This window comes from Eretmochelys imbricata, chromosome 14, assembly GCF_965152235.1.
Source record: "Eretmochelys imbricata isolate rEreImb1 chromosome 14, rEreImb1.hap1, whole genome shotgun sequence".
NCBI lineage: Eukaryota > Metazoa > Chordata > Testudines > Cheloniidae > Eretmochelys > Eretmochelys imbricata.
In genome coordinates, this window is record NC_135585.1 from 16,433,324 (window position 1) to 16,450,936 (window position 17,613).

The 17,613-nt window shown below is 42.2% G+C and overlaps 1 protein-coding gene across 5 annotated transcripts in view; it reads right to left on the reverse strand.

The window, feature by feature from the left end:
* Window positions 1-771: 771 nt before the first annotated feature.
* PRPSAP1 (phosphoribosyl pyrophosphate synthetase associated protein 1) overlaps window positions 772-17,613 on the reverse strand; it is a 42,091-nt gene continuing 25,249 nt past the window's right edge. For all 5 annotated transcript variants that reach the window (XM_077834484.1, XM_077834483.1, XM_077834482.1 and 2 more), the window contains 5 exons: window positions 17,336-17,391; window positions 16,506-16,651; window positions 6,687-6,757; window positions 5,732-5,878; window positions 772-4,504 (listed from right to left, as the gene is read on the reverse strand). In XM_077834484.1, the coding sequence (XP_077690610.1) occupies window positions 4,346-4,504; window positions 5,732-5,878; window positions 6,687-6,757; window positions 16,506-16,651; window positions 17,336-17,391 (579 nt within the window). In that variant the 3' untranslated portion in view covers window positions 772-4,345. The remainder of the gene's footprint in view (window positions 4,505-5,731; window positions 5,879-6,686; window positions 6,758-16,505; window positions 16,652-17,335; window positions 17,392-17,613) is intronic.

A 17,613-nucleotide genomic window follows, 5' to 3' on the forward strand; every position in this document is an offset into this window, starting at 1 on the left:
TTGAGTGAACACTACTCAGTGCAAGCAAAGGGTTCAGAATCATGCCCACATGACTCAGCCAGGCTTATCTGCATGGTTGTATGTAGTGATTAAAAATTAGCACCTTTTGTCAGAGGCAAGGAAGGTGACAAACCCTGAACTGCAACTGTCTCTACTAATGCTGTTGTTGCTGTAGCAGAGGCCAGTTTCCATCTCGGGCAGCTCATCCAGCATAAACATTAAGACATTTGATTGGCTGGAGGCTCAAACCTCAGGCAGAATTCCTTGCTCTAGGATCAAAAAGAAAAGCCATGACCGAAATAAATTTCAGTTATTTGACAGGCATTATACATGCTAGCACAGATGACTTAATACAGGCACCATCTGCAAGGAGGGCAGTACAGTTCTTTGCAAAGGCACAAAAGACGTAGAAAATACTTTCCACCCTACTGACTTAAAATAAGTTAACTGGACTTTGACCCTGTAGAGGATTAGACAGCTGTGACCATGAAATTTAGTAAGGGATATATGCTATAGTCTTCCTGAATTTGATCTGTTATTGAATATTTTGCTTTGTAAGAGTCGTCCCCATTGCTTTGCACTATGATCTGCCTTTAAACAGGAACAGCAGCTCAAAGGAGCTCTAATGGTGATCATAAGCTTCTTGTGTCACAGAGCTAAAGGACCAAGAAATGTGCAATGGAACCAATGCAAATAGTGATACTGTGCACATTCAGCAGGCTTGTGTCTGGGCCATTGGAGTGCTTTTTGCAATAAATTTCAGAGAAACACTCAGTTGAAAATGTAGAGTTTATTAGCATCCACTCTGGGATTCCTCTACGGCTTTCTAACAGACACAGGCATGAGCGCTCATGTCCCTTTTTCCAAAGAAATTAGCTAACAGCATAATCTAGATCAAGCAGATTTTATGAACGCTATACACATATGCCAACCACACAGCTGTTTTCACTCTGCCCTGGACAGGAAAAATGCATGAACATAAATACATCTGCAAGAAAGAGGTGCCCCAGGGCTTTCATTACTTTCTCCTGTGTCCTTTACTCACTTCAATTCAGACTGCAAAGACATAAGTATAGTTTTAAAGCAACTTGCACACCGAGAGATTCAATTTGGAAAGGCTCTTTGTTAGAGATTATCAAACTACAGCCCTAACGGAGACTTAAGCCATGTGCAGAAAGCAGACATTTATAAGTCACCAAGACCATTTTGAAAGTTTGGGAGATAACAGAAGCTCAGTTTAAACTGCTTCCTCTCCAGTACTGTGCAATTTAAACTGAGCTTCTCTCCTTTTTCTGAGACATCAAACAAGAGCATGAAGAATCTTCACTCTTCCTATGGCCTCAGCTGAGGGTGGGTTCAGAAAGTGGATGCTAAACACATTACTAAATTGACTTCTAGGAATTCCATGACATCCTGAAGTAAAAAGCCATGTCAATGTGGTAAAATGTAGGAGGGGATCATAAATGTATATATTTTATACATGCTGCTAAATAATTCTCAAAAGTAAAATACTCCAAGAATCTTGGGAAGACTGTTTAGAACCTAAGTGATCTATCAGCAAACAAACGAGAATTCTTTCCCCCCCCTTAAAATCAACTCTCAAAGTAATCCCATCATGTAGCTATTTAGATCATTAACCTCTTCCCCCAGTCAGGCACTCTCAGCCAAGATAAGTTCTGAGAAAGGTGGCAGATGGTGGGTTGAGAAAAGAATATGCCAATTTTCTGTTTTACAAGAATAGAACATTTAAATTTTCAGGAGTTTAAAACCTAAACAGGAAATCTAAATTTATTGCTTTTGAATATCAGAACTGAGTTAGAGAGAGAGAACACAGGAAATGGGAGATGGGATGGGAAAAGAGATGACATGGGCAGATAGACCAAGACTTTCTGAATGGCACCACTGCTATAAGAAACTAAATCCTACAAGGCCCCCTATACCCCAACTCTCATAACTGGCAAAGCCATAAAGATAATCAAGTCTTCCAAAAGGCAGAGGAAACTGGGTGGGAGAGGCCTTCATCTAAAAAAAAGAACCTGACAGCACACCCTGTAATGATGACAGCCACCAGGGCTGGATTCCATGAAAGAAAGAAAAAAAAAACCCAGCAAGTTCAATGCCAAGCCAGCTGTAGTTCAGGCAGATGCACTGCAAGCTTCCACATAGCTCTTCTGATGCATTTTAATCTGATTTTTAATCTCTCTCATTGCAATTTTGGGCCCTGTGAGCACAGGCTGCCAATTGGGCCAAACTGGTTGGGGATTTTGTTATGTGAACGATTTGGGACTATGGCCCAACCAAATTCATTCTGACTTGTGTCCCACAACAAGATTTGAACAGAGACTAATCTGAGGCAAGAGGGTAGCAGACTAATGAACTGGGCCACTTCACCCGGGATAGGGTCTACCTTAAAGTAATTAAAAAGGAATATGAGGAGAGAATGTTCTCATGTTTGTAAAACTGGCTATCACTATGAACAGTTGTAGCCTAGTACAAATTAAGAACAAGGGGACATGAGTATTTATGATTTCTTCACATACATGCTTGTCAGTCAGTCCCTTCAGTAATACTTAAAAGTACGGTACCATGTTAAAATATAACTGGCAGCAGCCCTGAGGAGTCACATACATAAAGTCATGGTAATGGAGTATAAAAATGTCCATTTTTTATACTCCATTGAACAAAGCCACTAAATTAAGAAGAGTCCCGTATATTGCTTACAAGAAGATTCAGTCTGGAGGTACAGATCAGCAGCTGGATTCCAGAGAGAAGACAAGGTCCTCCTGAATCCATAGTTCCATACATGCTCAGTGGCTATGAGATAGGAAGCTAGTTCTATAACATGCACTTCACTCTACTGAGGACTTTTTGTTTGCTGAACATTCAAGGCTCTTCCTGGACTCCCAGCATCAACGTATGCTCTTTGACACTTTTAGAATTTGTTGTACATTGAGGTGGGAGTGAAATATGTAGGTAGAAGTTGAAGGGCAAGTAATACTGTAAAACAAACCCCCTGTTGGACAGAGCAATCAATCTGCACTGTCCTCTCCCAAGCAATAGCCTCAAACTATTGATCACAGAGCCAAGTTGAAAATATTCTAGGTTTTGGTGGCATGCATATTGACCTGTCCTCCTACATGGCGGATGTTTTTGGAATATGCCCTGGGATCTTATTACAGCCCAGCAAAACTCATCACAATTCACTAGGATTGCTTTCCCAGCCATATTCTCCTTGCCAACAGCCAAGGATTTTTGTCACTTGGAAAAAAAGCAACAAGGCCTGTCTGTTGCAGAAAGCAGTTTTAAAGCATCTACATTTTCTTTTACTTTATAGGGCTGCCCCGGAAATGTATTTAACATATTTACAATAACAGACCAAAATGGCAGCTGTCCACAGGGAAAAGGTCCAAAATAAAAATCCTATGCTTTTTAGCTGCTTGAACATTAGAATTTCAGGAAGTATAGTCATCTTTGAGGCAGACATGCAAAGTTTCCCCCATACAATTCTGCCAGGGTACATCAACTTCTGAGCCAACAGCCAAAAATCACAAATTGTGCTTAATTTTCAATGTAGACAGGTGTTCCAACAAGGATCAAATTCACGGAGTTGTGACAAGAATCCAAGGCTATAGATATAAAGGTTGACATATTCTACTACTAGGTTTCCACTCCTGCTGAGATAAATATATTTAAGTTGTTACAAAGACCTACAAATCTAATTTATTTAAGGATTTAGCTGCCCCTGGGTCATTCTAGGCTGCCACTGTTGAACATACTTACAGCCAATAATTTCATAAAAATAAACCTATGCTGAACAAATGAAATTAGAAAAGGCTACAAAAGTTGGCACGGGGGTTTCTGCACATCAACACTACAGGCAGCACCCTACTTGCCCAGGCAGCTTAAATGAAATGTTCCCTTCTGTATTCTATAGTCAATTCATAGACTAGAAGCAGCATGAAAATCCTTACTTCATCAGTCCATGTGCGGCAACAAGACTTCCAGATTCCCCTCTCATGAGGCTACAGCTTTGTTTTAAAGGGTGAGAGGCAGACACTAAATAGCTCTCAGGCAATTTTTACTTACAATTCAAAGCCTATTTCCTGATCAGAACTAAAATGTAATCCTCCCTGCAAGGTGAACAGAAGAGGCTGTATCAGGTATCAGGGCTGTTCAATTTTACTTTTGCTATTCAATCCCGTGGCTTCAGTCCTTAAACATCCTACACCTTCCCCCTAGCAGAAGAAACAGTTGTGTTATGTCTATAATTTATGGCATTGCATTTTCATGCACACTTCCTTCTCCCTTCTCTTCAGGAAACCCAGGACAAGGGCAACATTGCAATCTAGTCATCCACGGTGATGTTGCGGAAGAGATAAGCCATGGACTCCCCATTGTGGATTCGTCGGATGGCTTCAGAGAGGATCAAACTGATATCCACAGTCTTTATTTTGGGGCATTGCAGCTTCTGAACTTCATGAGGAACTGTGTTGGTCACCACCACCTGCGGCGAGATAGAAAGGAAAGAACATTAAAAGTGCTACCAACACATCAATTCAGATTTAACAGCTACCTAAGAATAACTCTGAAAATCAGGTGTATCTGAAGTTTCTCTGGGTAGTTAGAGGACTTGGGGCAGGTGTAAGTATCACTAATATTACATGATTGAAATGACAGATCTTGCAAGGCTGACCATTTGAAGAAAGGGCCAACATCAGTGATGCTCTGCATGAAGTTCCTCCACGTGGACTAGCAAGTCTGATTACATCACAGGTTCTCGACCACTCAGGGTGGAATATTTGATGGCTTGATCCAATAATGCCCCACAAAGTCCATGGGCAGACAGGAGAGGCAGAGAAAAGTAAAATAAATATTATAGGAAAGCAAACACATGCACATGGGATGTGATGGAGAAGCATCCATGTGAATGGTTTTGCTAGAGGATAGCAAAGGATGCAGACATAATCTAGGTCACTGTACCAATAAAATAGGTGAAGTCTGCCCTTTGGAGAAGTGTGGCTATTAAAACAAATGCCATAAAATTCAGAGCGGGACTGTCTCCTAAACAGAGTTTCTCTCCCAGAGTGTCTGGTGCCAAAGGCTCCTTTACTAAGGTAACTCAGCATAATTTCCAATGGTGGCTGTGCTTTAGACCCTCCATCCAGATAGGTGTTAAGTTTATATGTAGATGGGAAATCTACATAGAGGACAGACTCTTAAGTGGCCATATGCCTCTGAGTTAAATGAGATTTTCCATTCTCAAAAATGGATAACAACCCATTTCTGATAACTATATTAGAAGCCTCATTTAACGTCCCCATTACACTCACTCCTGGATCTTTGTCATCTAGCGAAGGCCAGCTTTATTGTCCTCTCATAAATATATGTACATTTGATTAATTGTTTCACTCATGGAAAAATGAGCATTAGTCACAGGTAAAAGCTATTCAGTGCAAGCAGAGGCTAAACTTAACCCAAATAAAGCTTTGAAAAAATCATCCCAAACCCAGTCCCAGTCAGAATAGGTAACATTAATTGCATGCTGAATTGTATGTTGGTTGGTTGAGGAACAATTTTTACTAGGTAACAGTCTGTGATGAAAGTCATTTTACAATTGTGACCTAAAACCGACTGGAACCTTGCTGTCTAGAGGCAAAAAGCTAGTGTGTGAATCCATGTGGCCACCATCCAACCTTTTCCAATCTCCACAAGACAAGCAGCAGTGACATACCTCATCAACTGCAGATTCCTCGATTAGACGGGGTGCATCTGCAGATAAGATTCCATGAGTGGCCATCACAAAAATCTTGTAAGCACCACGCTCTTTCAGGATTTCTGCAGCTGCTACAAAGCTTTCCACATCATCAATAATATCATCCTGAGAGAAACACAAACCCCACAATCAGAACCAGGAAGTTACCACTTGAAAGAAGACAGACTTTGATCTCTTCACATCTCTAGCAGCAGAATCCATATATATTCGAGGAAGTTAGGGTCTACCTTGACTACTGCTGAAGATCGTTTATACACCAGCTCTGATAATTAATGTAATTTTATTTATTTGCTGATATTTCTATAGTTCTTACCACTGTAGTATCTGAGTGCCTCTCATACAATGATTTAAATCTCAGCCCCAATGTGAGATATAGGAGTCCCATTTTAAAGAAAGGGAAATGCGAGGCACTGAGATTCTGACTTACTCAAGATCAGACAGGACGTTTGTGGCAAAAATGGGACGAGAACCCAGAAGGGTCTTGGACTTTCAGTCTTGTATCTAAAGGAGAAGACTATCCATCCTCTCTATGATACCAAAACCCCATGCCACCCATCTCAACAGCAGTTCAGAAGGGTGAAAGGAGACCAGCGGCAAGTGATTTCCATTCTGAGGTATTTATTTTTGGGTTCTGGTGTAACTGGGCAGGAAAATTTGAGGGTCCACATCCCCATGTTTTGGGCACAGGGCTGAATGCTGGATACTAACAGGGTGTCTGTCTGTCTTTCCTATTCAGATACACAGGAAAGCTGGAGAGAGTTGAGGAGAGGATGGAATGTGAACATTCATGTCCCGACACGATCATGTCATGTCATTTCTACTCCAGAACAGAAATCCCAGCTACATGGAAACATAAATATTTAGAGATGGAAGGAGAAAAAGATCCCACCGCACTGCTTTTTCAGTCTCGTACCACAATGATGGCGATTCTTCCCCCAACATCTCCGACTACAGTTATTGGTGGCTTCTCTTTGGCCATCATCACTACAAACAAAGCAAAGCCAAGCCCAGTTAGATTCCATACATGGCAGTATTGCTACATGCATATATATCTATTTATTGCACTGCACGACAGGCTCCCACTTTTTTCAATTACACCTTGGTGCATCAAGTTTAATATACACGTGCATGACTTCTTGCAATTTATACGTATATACTCCATAAGACCCACAGAACTTCAATTTTAGCAATCACTTTAAAAAGGGAGAAGTAGAAGAGCTTAATAAGAAATTAAGAGTCTGATTTCCAGAAGCATCAAGCACCTGCATCTCATACTCATTTCAACTGAACCAGCTGGTGCTTGGCATTTTTTTCCCCTTTAAGGATCTTAAAATTCCTCATGTCGTGGCAGCTGTGATGCCACTGTTGGTCCAAGTGCAGCTCAAGCAGTGGTGCTGCTCTCATCTTAAAGAGCACTTCTGCTCCAAAGAGTGACTAAAAATGGTGTTGTGGGCTTCCACATTTAGCTTCCTTAAAGGATATTAACAAATGTCCCTGGTTTGCAAGAGGTAGTTTACTAATTGCTAGCCATGCAAACTGATCTGGGGATCTGAGACTCAAGCTGGGTTCCTTCCTTCTCCTACTCTATCCCCAATAAAGTGTCCTGCAGACCAGAAAAGACCCTTTATGACACCTGCATATGTTCAGGGCCGTCTTTAGGCATATGCAGTATACATAGCTGCGTAAGGCACCTGAAAATTTGGGGTACCCCTGGGTCTTAGTGTCCAGCCTCCTACCTCTTCCTATCCCTGTTCTAACCCTTCCTGCAGGCTCCCACCACTGCTACAGCCTGGCCAGTCTTCCTCTGAAGGGGATCTAGTACTTAAAAGTGAAAAAGCCTTCCAGCCCACCAGACCTATTAGCACAACATTAAAACTGTTAAAGAACCATTCAAGTGGTAATGAAGCCATTTAACAGGCATTTGCCAATCCCCAGGTATATACTCTCAATTTCTGAATTTACTGACCAAAACAGTTGTGCATTACTGTCATTTTTACTCAGAACATGTTAGTCTACAGGACCTTAATTTAACATTTGCTTTAAAAATATCTCAGTGTGTTGCTGAAGATTATAAAATCACATCTCTAAGAATTCCTTGTATCGATTTTTAGATGCACAATTGATATTCATCTTTAGCCTTAAATGCTTGGATCTTCAGACATAGTTTTTAAAATAAATCCTTCAAAAGACCACCCTTATACACTTGCGAGCCCAGGTTGCTGTCGTGCATAGAGCCCCATAAATCTTAAGGACGGCCCTGCATATGTTCATTGCTTTCAGTGGCATAGGTGACTGGAATTTTGTAATTAGTGTTTGAAAGAAGGACTAATAGAATCCAGCTCAATCTAAGCACTACAAACCAAACACAGGAGTAAAAAGCAGTAAATACACTTATTGCTAAATTCTGTAAATGACATATAAAAGGATCAGATCTGTTGAGCAACAAGGTGCCATTCCCTCTCCACCCTCGCCCTCTTCCCCTCCCCCCACACTTCCAAGAGCTGTACTTTCAGATGGATCCTTGGCATGCAGAAACTACATGTACCAACAGGAAACACTCCATCTTGAGGCAAGCAGTCTCAATATCAAGGTGGATCATCATATGCTGTTACGTACTGTCTACTTTGCACTTATACTTTGTATTTAAAGACAAGCCAGACAGCCATCTGCTCCACAAACTGGATGTGGCCCTCAGACTGCTGGCAAGTTGTTAATAAATCCCTCACCTGGGCAAGGATTGGCCACCCTTGAGCCAAGTATATTTAAAAAGTCCCTCCCCTGACAATGAACATTTTGATTTATAACACAAAAGTCTCGGGGCATGTGTATGACACAAAGAGGATCCGATGAAGTGAGCTGTAGCTCACGAAAGCTTATGCTCAAATAAATTGGTTAGTCTCTAAGGTGCCACAAGTACTCCTTTTCTTTTTATTTTAAATTGCATGAATCTGGTGAATGGATTTAAGTGGCATGAATCATTGCTCAAATGCAGTAGTAAGGAAGTGATGCATATCCATCCAAGCAAGCCCATCATGTAAGCTTTCATATTACCCCATTTAGGATTCTACATATGCGACACCTTTTACATAACTCCTTTAGAAATTGAGGGGATTACAGTATTTTAAAATAAAACTTCACTGATACTTTTTCATAGCCTCCCACTGTAAAGACAGGTGCTTCAATTACTATGATTCAACTGTACAGGCTTCAGAAAATTTAAGAAATTTCAGACACCTAAAAAATAATGTTTTTGAATAGATTGTTAGAAAATGTATGCACTTGTCTAATACCTAGCATTCTACTAGGGCAGAAAGAAAAGCCTTATCCTATTAACAAAAAAGGGGATTTTAATCTAATGGTAAGAAAATCACTTTTAGTCATACTGGATCAGGAGATCTCACCTTAAACTGACTGAAAATACCCCTCTTGCACAGACTAATAGAATACTCTTAAAATGATGTCTAAGATACTCTGTAGTTTGGAATGTTAGTAGCTTTGGCAGAGATGGATATGTGGCAAAGAAAAAGTGTACGATAAATATGATTTATGGGGACCACAGTTTCAAACGTATACGACTATTACATGAAGCATATAAAACAGCACAGTGTAAAGAATCATATGTAAAGGACTAATTTTCCTTTAAACCTTACTCAAATTTTAAAAAGCCGAAGAATTATGTTTTGAACAGAATAAGTCAGTCAGTGCTGAATTTTAGTTTAAAGTCTCAGTTAGGCAGCTAGCTTCAGTCCTAACTGAAGTGCTCTTTGAAGCAGAGATTCCTTAGTGCTCGAGAACAGTTTTCTACAGCTTGCTTGCCAATACATAGAGACACATAAGTGTACAGGGAAAAAAACAGTTCTCATGTAAAGGGAGAACAGGAGGAAGGATACCTTTTAATAAACCAGGATTAAACTTCACAAGAGATGAGCAGGCTGAACTATTTCCACTGCAGGCCCTACCTACCAGTTTTGATTAAATTATTAATCTAGTTTAGATAATAAAACTCTTGTAGGAAGCACTGAGTTATCAAATACCCAAAGGATTACATCTGGCTCCCATCCCAACCTTAACATACATTTTACAGATGAACAGGGTTCTGTTTACAGCAGACAGGCCAGGGAGAATTCCTTTTAGAAGGATGACAGGTGTCAGAGTAGCAGCCGTGTTAGTCTGTATTCGCAAAAAGAAAAGGAGTACTTGTGGCACCTTACAGACTAACAAATTTATTTGAGCATAAGCTTTCGTGAACTACAGCTCACTTCATCAGATGCATCACAAAAGCTTATGCTCAAATAAATTTGTTAGTCTCTAAGGTGCCACAAGTACTCCTTTTCTTTTTTCAGAGGGATGGTGAATGGATCTTGGAGTTGAAATTCAGCACTATTTTATTGGCAAACATGTAACTCTTCATCTGGAGTTTGCACTTTTGCATTATATAACAAATAAAGTATTCCTTACCAGTACTTTCATCTCCAAACTATGCTCAGAGTTTTGACAGTCAGCTACCAATATTAGCAGCAATTAGTGTCCTTCCTTCTCTACATTTAAATGCTATATTTAATCCTCTCTCTCTCTTTTTTTTTTTAAAGTAGGGTAGGCAGCATGTAGACCTACCCGATTCCTAAAGAGCTGTTCTCCCTTTTTCTTGATCAATTATCTCTGTAAAGAAAAGAAAAAAAATTGCAAGCCAATATCCACCCATAACCACATCAAATCTCAAAAGAACTTCGATTGCTCCAATGTGAGGTAAAACACATGCCGAAGTCATTGTGGTCAGTTTCTCCCTCTCCAAAAACCTCAGTCATATTGACCTTTACAAGTCAGAACTGCTGGGAGATGGTGGCTTGAAAAATTGCTCTAAATAGTAAGTGAACATTTTCCTCCCAGGTGCAAAACCTTTGTTTCTATGTAGCTGAAAGAGAAACAAAGTTTAAAAAGTTGGCCAGACTTGGATATCAGTTACTCTGGTGTAAGCCCAGAGTCACTCTAATCAATTATATTTACAGGGATGTAACCAAGATCAAAATCTGGTCCAAGGACTGCAACTGCTTCTGAAGAGTCACGAAGCTGGTTTTAGCATTTCTAGGTTTTTTTTGTTGCTTTTTTTAAAGGGTCATACACCAAATGAAGAGTAGTCATTTTTATAAATAGGAACATGAAAAACGTTTCAGAGAATAGGTGGAAAAACCCAATTGCTCAGCAAAAAGCCCTTATCTTTGTAAAGCCTTATTCCTCTGATTTAACTGCTTGATACAGTTATCACACCTCATTAAGAGTTTAAAAAAAATCATTTAATCTGGCATAAGGAAATGGCATTAACCTGTGCTCAAACTTGCTGTTCTCATTCAGTGGCCAATACTTTTTAAGGAACATTGTGGTGGCTTCAGTTCACAGGCGACAAAAAGTTATCACAGTGTGTGTGTGTTAAACGTACATTCACCAAGTAAAATAATGCTGTATTTACAACAGGACAACAGAAGAACCAATGACAAATAGTTATGCAAAGTGATGCATCTAGATAAGTACAGATTTTTATTTTTTTACGCCCCCATCCTAAATACAGAAGAGGAAAAAGCCCCACAAGTTCACTCAGTTTTTTTATCCTAGTGCCTTTCCTTATGACAGCCTGTTTGGTTATTGGTTTGAGTGCATATTGCTTACATACATCTGATAGCAAGACAAAAGGCTGTGTGAATGATTTAACATGTTACCCACATTTTCAGAAGGGAGAGTCAGCAAGCACAAACTTATGTGCGTTTGTTAAAGCACAACATAGTCAACTGAAAGCTTGAACACAAAGGCTCCATAAACAGCTACAAATATAAAACAGAACAATTTTATAGGGATGTCCTGTATTAAGGGCTCAAAGATGCCTGGTATTCTGAATTTTTAGCAGAGCAGTTTAAGAAGTGCAGTCAAAAATGTCCAACTATGGCACTTTAATGCAATATACCTTTCCCATAAGTCGTTGGGTCAAACAGATAGCGGGGCCCTGCAATGCTCTCTGGCAGGAGGGTAAAACATGAACACCTACTCCAGGAGCAGGGCCCATGAATGAAAGGCAAATAATCCCATAGGAGCTGGTGTTTGGGCCAAGAGTAGAATGTGGCTAAGGCCAGCTGACCCGCTAGGAAACCCACCCACAACTGCATGGACCATAGTTATCTTTGCAGAAGGCCATCCATCTCCATGTAGGTCTCTGATTCCTACTTCCACTTAGGTCACATCTACACTGCAGCTGCGAGGCATAATTCCCAGCTTGGGCAGACATTCGCACGCTAGTTCTGTTCAAGCTCATGCACTAAAAACAGCAGCACAACTGTGGAGGCCCAGGCAGCAGCTTGGGCTAGCCCCTGACTACATATCTAGTACCTCAGACAGGGTTGTACTTGCATGGCTAGTCTGAGCTGCAGTGAGCACACGGCTATTTTTAGAGCACTAGCTCTATCACAGCCAGCTCATGTACGTCTACCTGAGCTAGGCATTACACTTCCCAGCTGCAGTATAGACATAGCCGTGGACACAGCCACCTGTCTGTTCAACTACCACTCTAGCTCACACAACTGGAAGTTCTGCACAGACTTCTGCTGGGAAATCCACGCTCTACAGAAAGGAGCATATGCCCAGGTGGGCAGCTCCTTCCCAGGAATACCCCAACTTTCTAGTGCTTACCTTATATCCAGAAGGGTTTCTATAGAATCAAGGGTGTAATTCAGGAGACTTTGCTCCCTCCTTTGGCAACTGAGGAATTTTCTGCCCCTTTTGGTTCAAGGGAACCCAAGTTCTACGTTAGTACCGTATGCTATGTTTTATAACACTGTAGGAGAACTAGTTAGATTCTATTCTGCTTCACCATCAAAACTAGCAGGAAACTTCCACTTCCGGTTATTTTTGTTACTGGTGCAAGAGGAAGAAAGAATCCAGCATGGACTCAGACCCTAAGGGTCTTGCTGAAGTGGCGTTTTGGAAAAATCTCGACTTGTAAACTGAACTAACTGGATCAGGAAGTCAGAGGATCGATACAGGACCTCACAGTGTCACTTCTCCTAACCCCAACTGCACTTTAATTTTAGCACAGTGAAGAGCAAATACATGGTACTCACTACAGATTACAGACTTTATGGATTTTTCTTGAAACAGACACTTCTTTCATGTTTTGTAGCCTAGGTAACACTTGCTCAAAACCAGGTAGCAAGTAAGACTCAAAGGCTGCAGAGAAACAACAAATAATTTACATAGAAGCACTACTGGCAAGAAGCAAGGCTCACCCCAGAAATTTACCCTGTTTTTTCCCTTTAGTCAACTTCAGAGTAGCATAATTTGATTGTTTAACATTTGTGTTTCAGGCACTGAAGACTGCAAGGTAATTAGTCATTCGTCAAATTTCTAGGAAGGATAAGGAGGAAGGTGAGACACCAGCTGAGCTCATGTCTTGATAACAGTGGACTGAAAGTATTTCTCCCCTGAAACTGTAAACTACACTGGATTGGACAAATCTATGTGCAGGCTACCATTAAGGAGCACTCAATTTAAGCCCCAAATCTGATCTACCCTAAATCTGTTGTTATAGACTCACAAATATAGGGCTGAAAGGGACCTAGGGAGGTCAAGTCCAGCCCCTCGCATGGAGACAAGACTAAGTAAACCTAGACCATCCCTGACAGGTGTTTGTCCAACCTGATCCTAAAAACCTCCAATGAGGGGGATTCCACAATCTCCCCAGGCAACCTATTCCAGAGCTTAACTACCCTTATAGTTAGAAAATTTTTCTTAATATCTAACCTAATTCTCCCTTGCTGCAGATTACACCCATTACTTCCTGTCCTACCTTCAGTGGACATGGTGAACAACTGACCACAGTCGTGTTTACAACAGCCTTTAATGTATTTGAAGACTTATTATCTGATAAAGAATCTCTTCTGGATTTTAAAGTACTTGAAAATCTGCAATCACCATCAACGTAAGCCTTGACACAAGATCTACATGCTCTACCCCTGGGGGGATTCTGCCGGACTGCGAGCCTGCAGAAAACTCCCACCCCCCGCAGATTTCCCTGCAGAAAACAGCAGGAAAGCCATGTGGGGGTGGGTGGGGACCACGAGCACAGTCTTTCAGGGGGCACACGGGGTTACATGCCACTGCCCCCTCTCATTCTGCAAGCAGAGAACTGCCCAGTTGAGAGGCTGTCTGTGTCCCTGCACAGCTGACTCTGCAGCTGAACGCTGCCTCCTGGGTCCTGGGCCAGTCATGCTTCCCTTCTGTGTGCTGGGAGCCTTCCTGTTTTCTATTCTGTGCAACAGTGAGTACCTGCAGTGGGGCTGGGTAAAGGGGGAGGGGGAAAGGAATGTGGGCATGAGGGGAGGGGGATGGAGAAGAAAAGGGAATAGGGGCATCACAGGAAGTGGGAGCCCAGCATATGGCATCTCCTCAGCAGCAGCTGGGGCTCCCCGTTAAGCAGGCCCATTGAACTCTCACCCTGACAGACTCTACACCTGGACCCCTCTGATGAGTCCCCCACACCCAGACCACCACCCCACTGATCCCCCAACCAGCTGCACCTGGACCCCCACCCCATCAAGCCCCATTCCCCTCAGTACCAGGACCCCCCCACTGAACCTCCCACACCCAGAACCCCCTGCGGAGACCCATTTCCCCATACCCAGCCCCCCGGAGCCCCAACCACCTTCACCTGGATCCCCTGCACCCAGAACCCCACAACAAGCCTCTGTGCATCCAAATCTCCCACTGAAATGTCTGCACCCAGACTGCCCCACACAGAAACCTCTCACCCCACACCTGGATCCCCCCACACTAAGCCCCTCCACACTTGGATCCTGCTGGGATGAGCCTGCCCACCCATACCTGATGCAGAGGGGCAGGGTCCCGGGGTGTTTCTGGGGCAGGCCCAGCCCTTGCACTGTGTCAGGGTCATGTGCAACCTCACTGCCAAGACCCTATACTGTGGGAAGTGGGGGATTAGGGTGATCTCCCACCACAATGCAGCCAGTGGCCTGTGCTCGCCACTGCCATGCTGGAGCCACATTTATTTACTGACAGATAAAATTTCCAGAGTTTTAAAATAATGTGTGCATAATTTTTAGGGACAGAAATCCCTCAGGAATAATGTTCTAGTTACACTAAAGAGCAAAAAAATTCCACCCATACCTCGGAATGAAGGAAACAGACCAAAGCAGCTATGTTAAATTTCAGTTCCCATTAGAAACAGGAGGGAAAAATGCTTACAAGAGGACAAAAATCATAGACTAACATTTGCTGTCAGAAACCAAGTAGAGACTCCTGCTAGCTTCAATTTGTCCTTTAAGTGTGCACTTGTTATACTAACACTTGTGACGATGACAATTTCCTTTGTACCCACTTTGTCTCAGCATCACAACTAGGTAACGCATGAAGGATGTTGATCTCTAAACATCACGTCAGGACAAGGGAGGAACACAGACTCTTGGTTACGTGTTCATTACCATTCTGCAAGCACTGGACCATATAGCTATTGGTAACCTCTGCAGAGACAGCTATCACTGAGTTAATCTGCTTGATGGACAGGTACCTCAGCTGCAGAAAGCAACATTCCAGGTCTTCCCCCACACCTTGCTCTAGCTTCACACACATACACAATGCATCCATGACTAAAACCTAACTTTAGGGCCCAAAATATGTACCTGGACAGCTAAGAGAGAAGGGAAGCCAGCTGGATTTTTTTCCTTATCAGTACTGCTACTACTGTTTGAATCCCGATGTTGCTAGCAGGATAGCAGCACAGTTCCTTAGAACAGGTTTTAGGATTTTGGACCTAAAAACAACATTATAAACCTGTGCTGCAGGCTAATACAAGGGTGAGGATAAAGAGAGCATACAAGGTAACATTCTGAGTTTCAAAAGTTCTTAGAAAGACCCTTATTTATACTGACCAAACAAGTCACATTAGACTGCTCCCCAAAACAATATCTAAATGAGACTAACTAGCACAGTTTTGTTCCCATTATGGAACAAAAGAAAAGGCTATTGGAAAGGCTGCTGTAGTTCTAGGGCATAGCCTCCACATTCAGAGGACAGGAGCCAAAAACAAAAAAAAAAGACTGCACCCAAAAGGAGAAAAGGACTACCCACCAAACAATCTCGCTGCTCAGTGGCTTTTCCCTTGCAAATTTCCCTTTGGTAGTTCAATAAGATGGTTAGAAGTCAAGTTTATTTCATTAACATGAATAATTTTGCCACTCACTAATGAATAAATGCTGTCTCTACATTGATGTTTGTCAAATTCTTTTGGCACTAACGCCAGCTGAAGCTGCACTGGGGCTAGTGTAACAGTGGGAGATTTGACAAAGACCTCAGCATAGACAAGGTCTTCAGATCTAACTTCAGCCTTGTCTACATGAGAAGTTGCACTGGTATAGTTTAAATCAGTGGTTCTCAAACTTCTGTACTGGTGACCCCTTTCACATAGCAAGCCTTTGAGTATGACCACCCCCTTATAAATTAAAAACACTGTTTTATGAATTTAACACATTTATAAATGCTGGAGGCAAAGCGGGGTTTGGGGTGGAGGCTGACAGCTTGCAACCCCCCATGTAATAACCTTGCAACCCCCTGAGGAGTCCTGACCCCCAGTTTGAGAACCCCTGGTTTATATCAGTAAAATGAAGCAGACAGCGAGCTCCCATCACCATGCCTCCCCCCGATCAAAAGTTAAAGGGAGATAGTGTGCTAATCTTACAGGGCAGCTCTAGGCCAGAGTGCACAGTGGCATTTTTGACAGTTGGGGGAGAGTGGCGGCCATCATCCATGTCCTGCTCTGTACACTGAGCCTCTCCGTGGATCACCGCTAGTCCCAGACGCAGTCTCTCAGCATAAGACTGGGCCCTGCATGAAAACCAGAGCAGGTTAGGGGGATGCATCAGAACACCTCTGGAAAGGCCCTCTGGTTTGGTATACTTTTTAATCACACGTCTTTAATCCTTGCCTACAATCAACAGGGGAATTTAGGACTGTGCCACTCAACTTCCTGACAAGCTCCTTCCACTTCCTATCTAAAAAGTGTAGAATTGTTGCTAGGGAAGAACTGCCTTTTCAAATCCATCCTCTTCAAACACCCCAATGTCCAATACCTCCCCTCTTCTCTACCCCTCCATTCCTCCTAATGGCAATCTCCCATTAGCACTGGATAGAGGCAACAGGTGTGACTATGTATTCTGACTGTGCCCAGTACTGGCTCTATGACCCCTTAAATGTGTGAGAAGCTCAGACATCCTCTAATACCTAGGTAAATAGAAACTGCTCAATACTCCAGCTGTTGGGAGCTCTAAGTCTGGGCATTCCTCCCAACCCCCGACCCCTCAAGTGCAAGGGTCAGTTGTGACAATCCAGACACCTGCACCTCACAGGTTGGTAGCACTAAGTTTGAATCCAGCATTTTACTGCAAAACAGTTTGACAGACAAGTTTATTGTCTCAGTTAGGACGCTGCATTTTGACATGCACTCCAACTACCAGATCACAGCAGGTTTTATCAAATGTACACCCACACAGCTAGGAAGAGTCTATTTACCTTTTCGCTGCATCAGGGGATTTGGCTACAATAACTGCATTTCTGTAATCTGGAATCTGGATTAAAAAGAAAAAGGTCACTAAAATGTAAGTAGCGAGTCTAGTACTAGGTACAGTACTTGTTGCTAACTCATTACAATTTGGGTGAACAACAATTGTGTCTACATCTTTACAATCAAGTGCAACAGTTGGAGAACCTCATGCTGTAGTACTAATAAAAAGGAGATAATTCCATTCTAACACAAGTGATATAAAGAAGGGCAGTCGGACATTTGTATA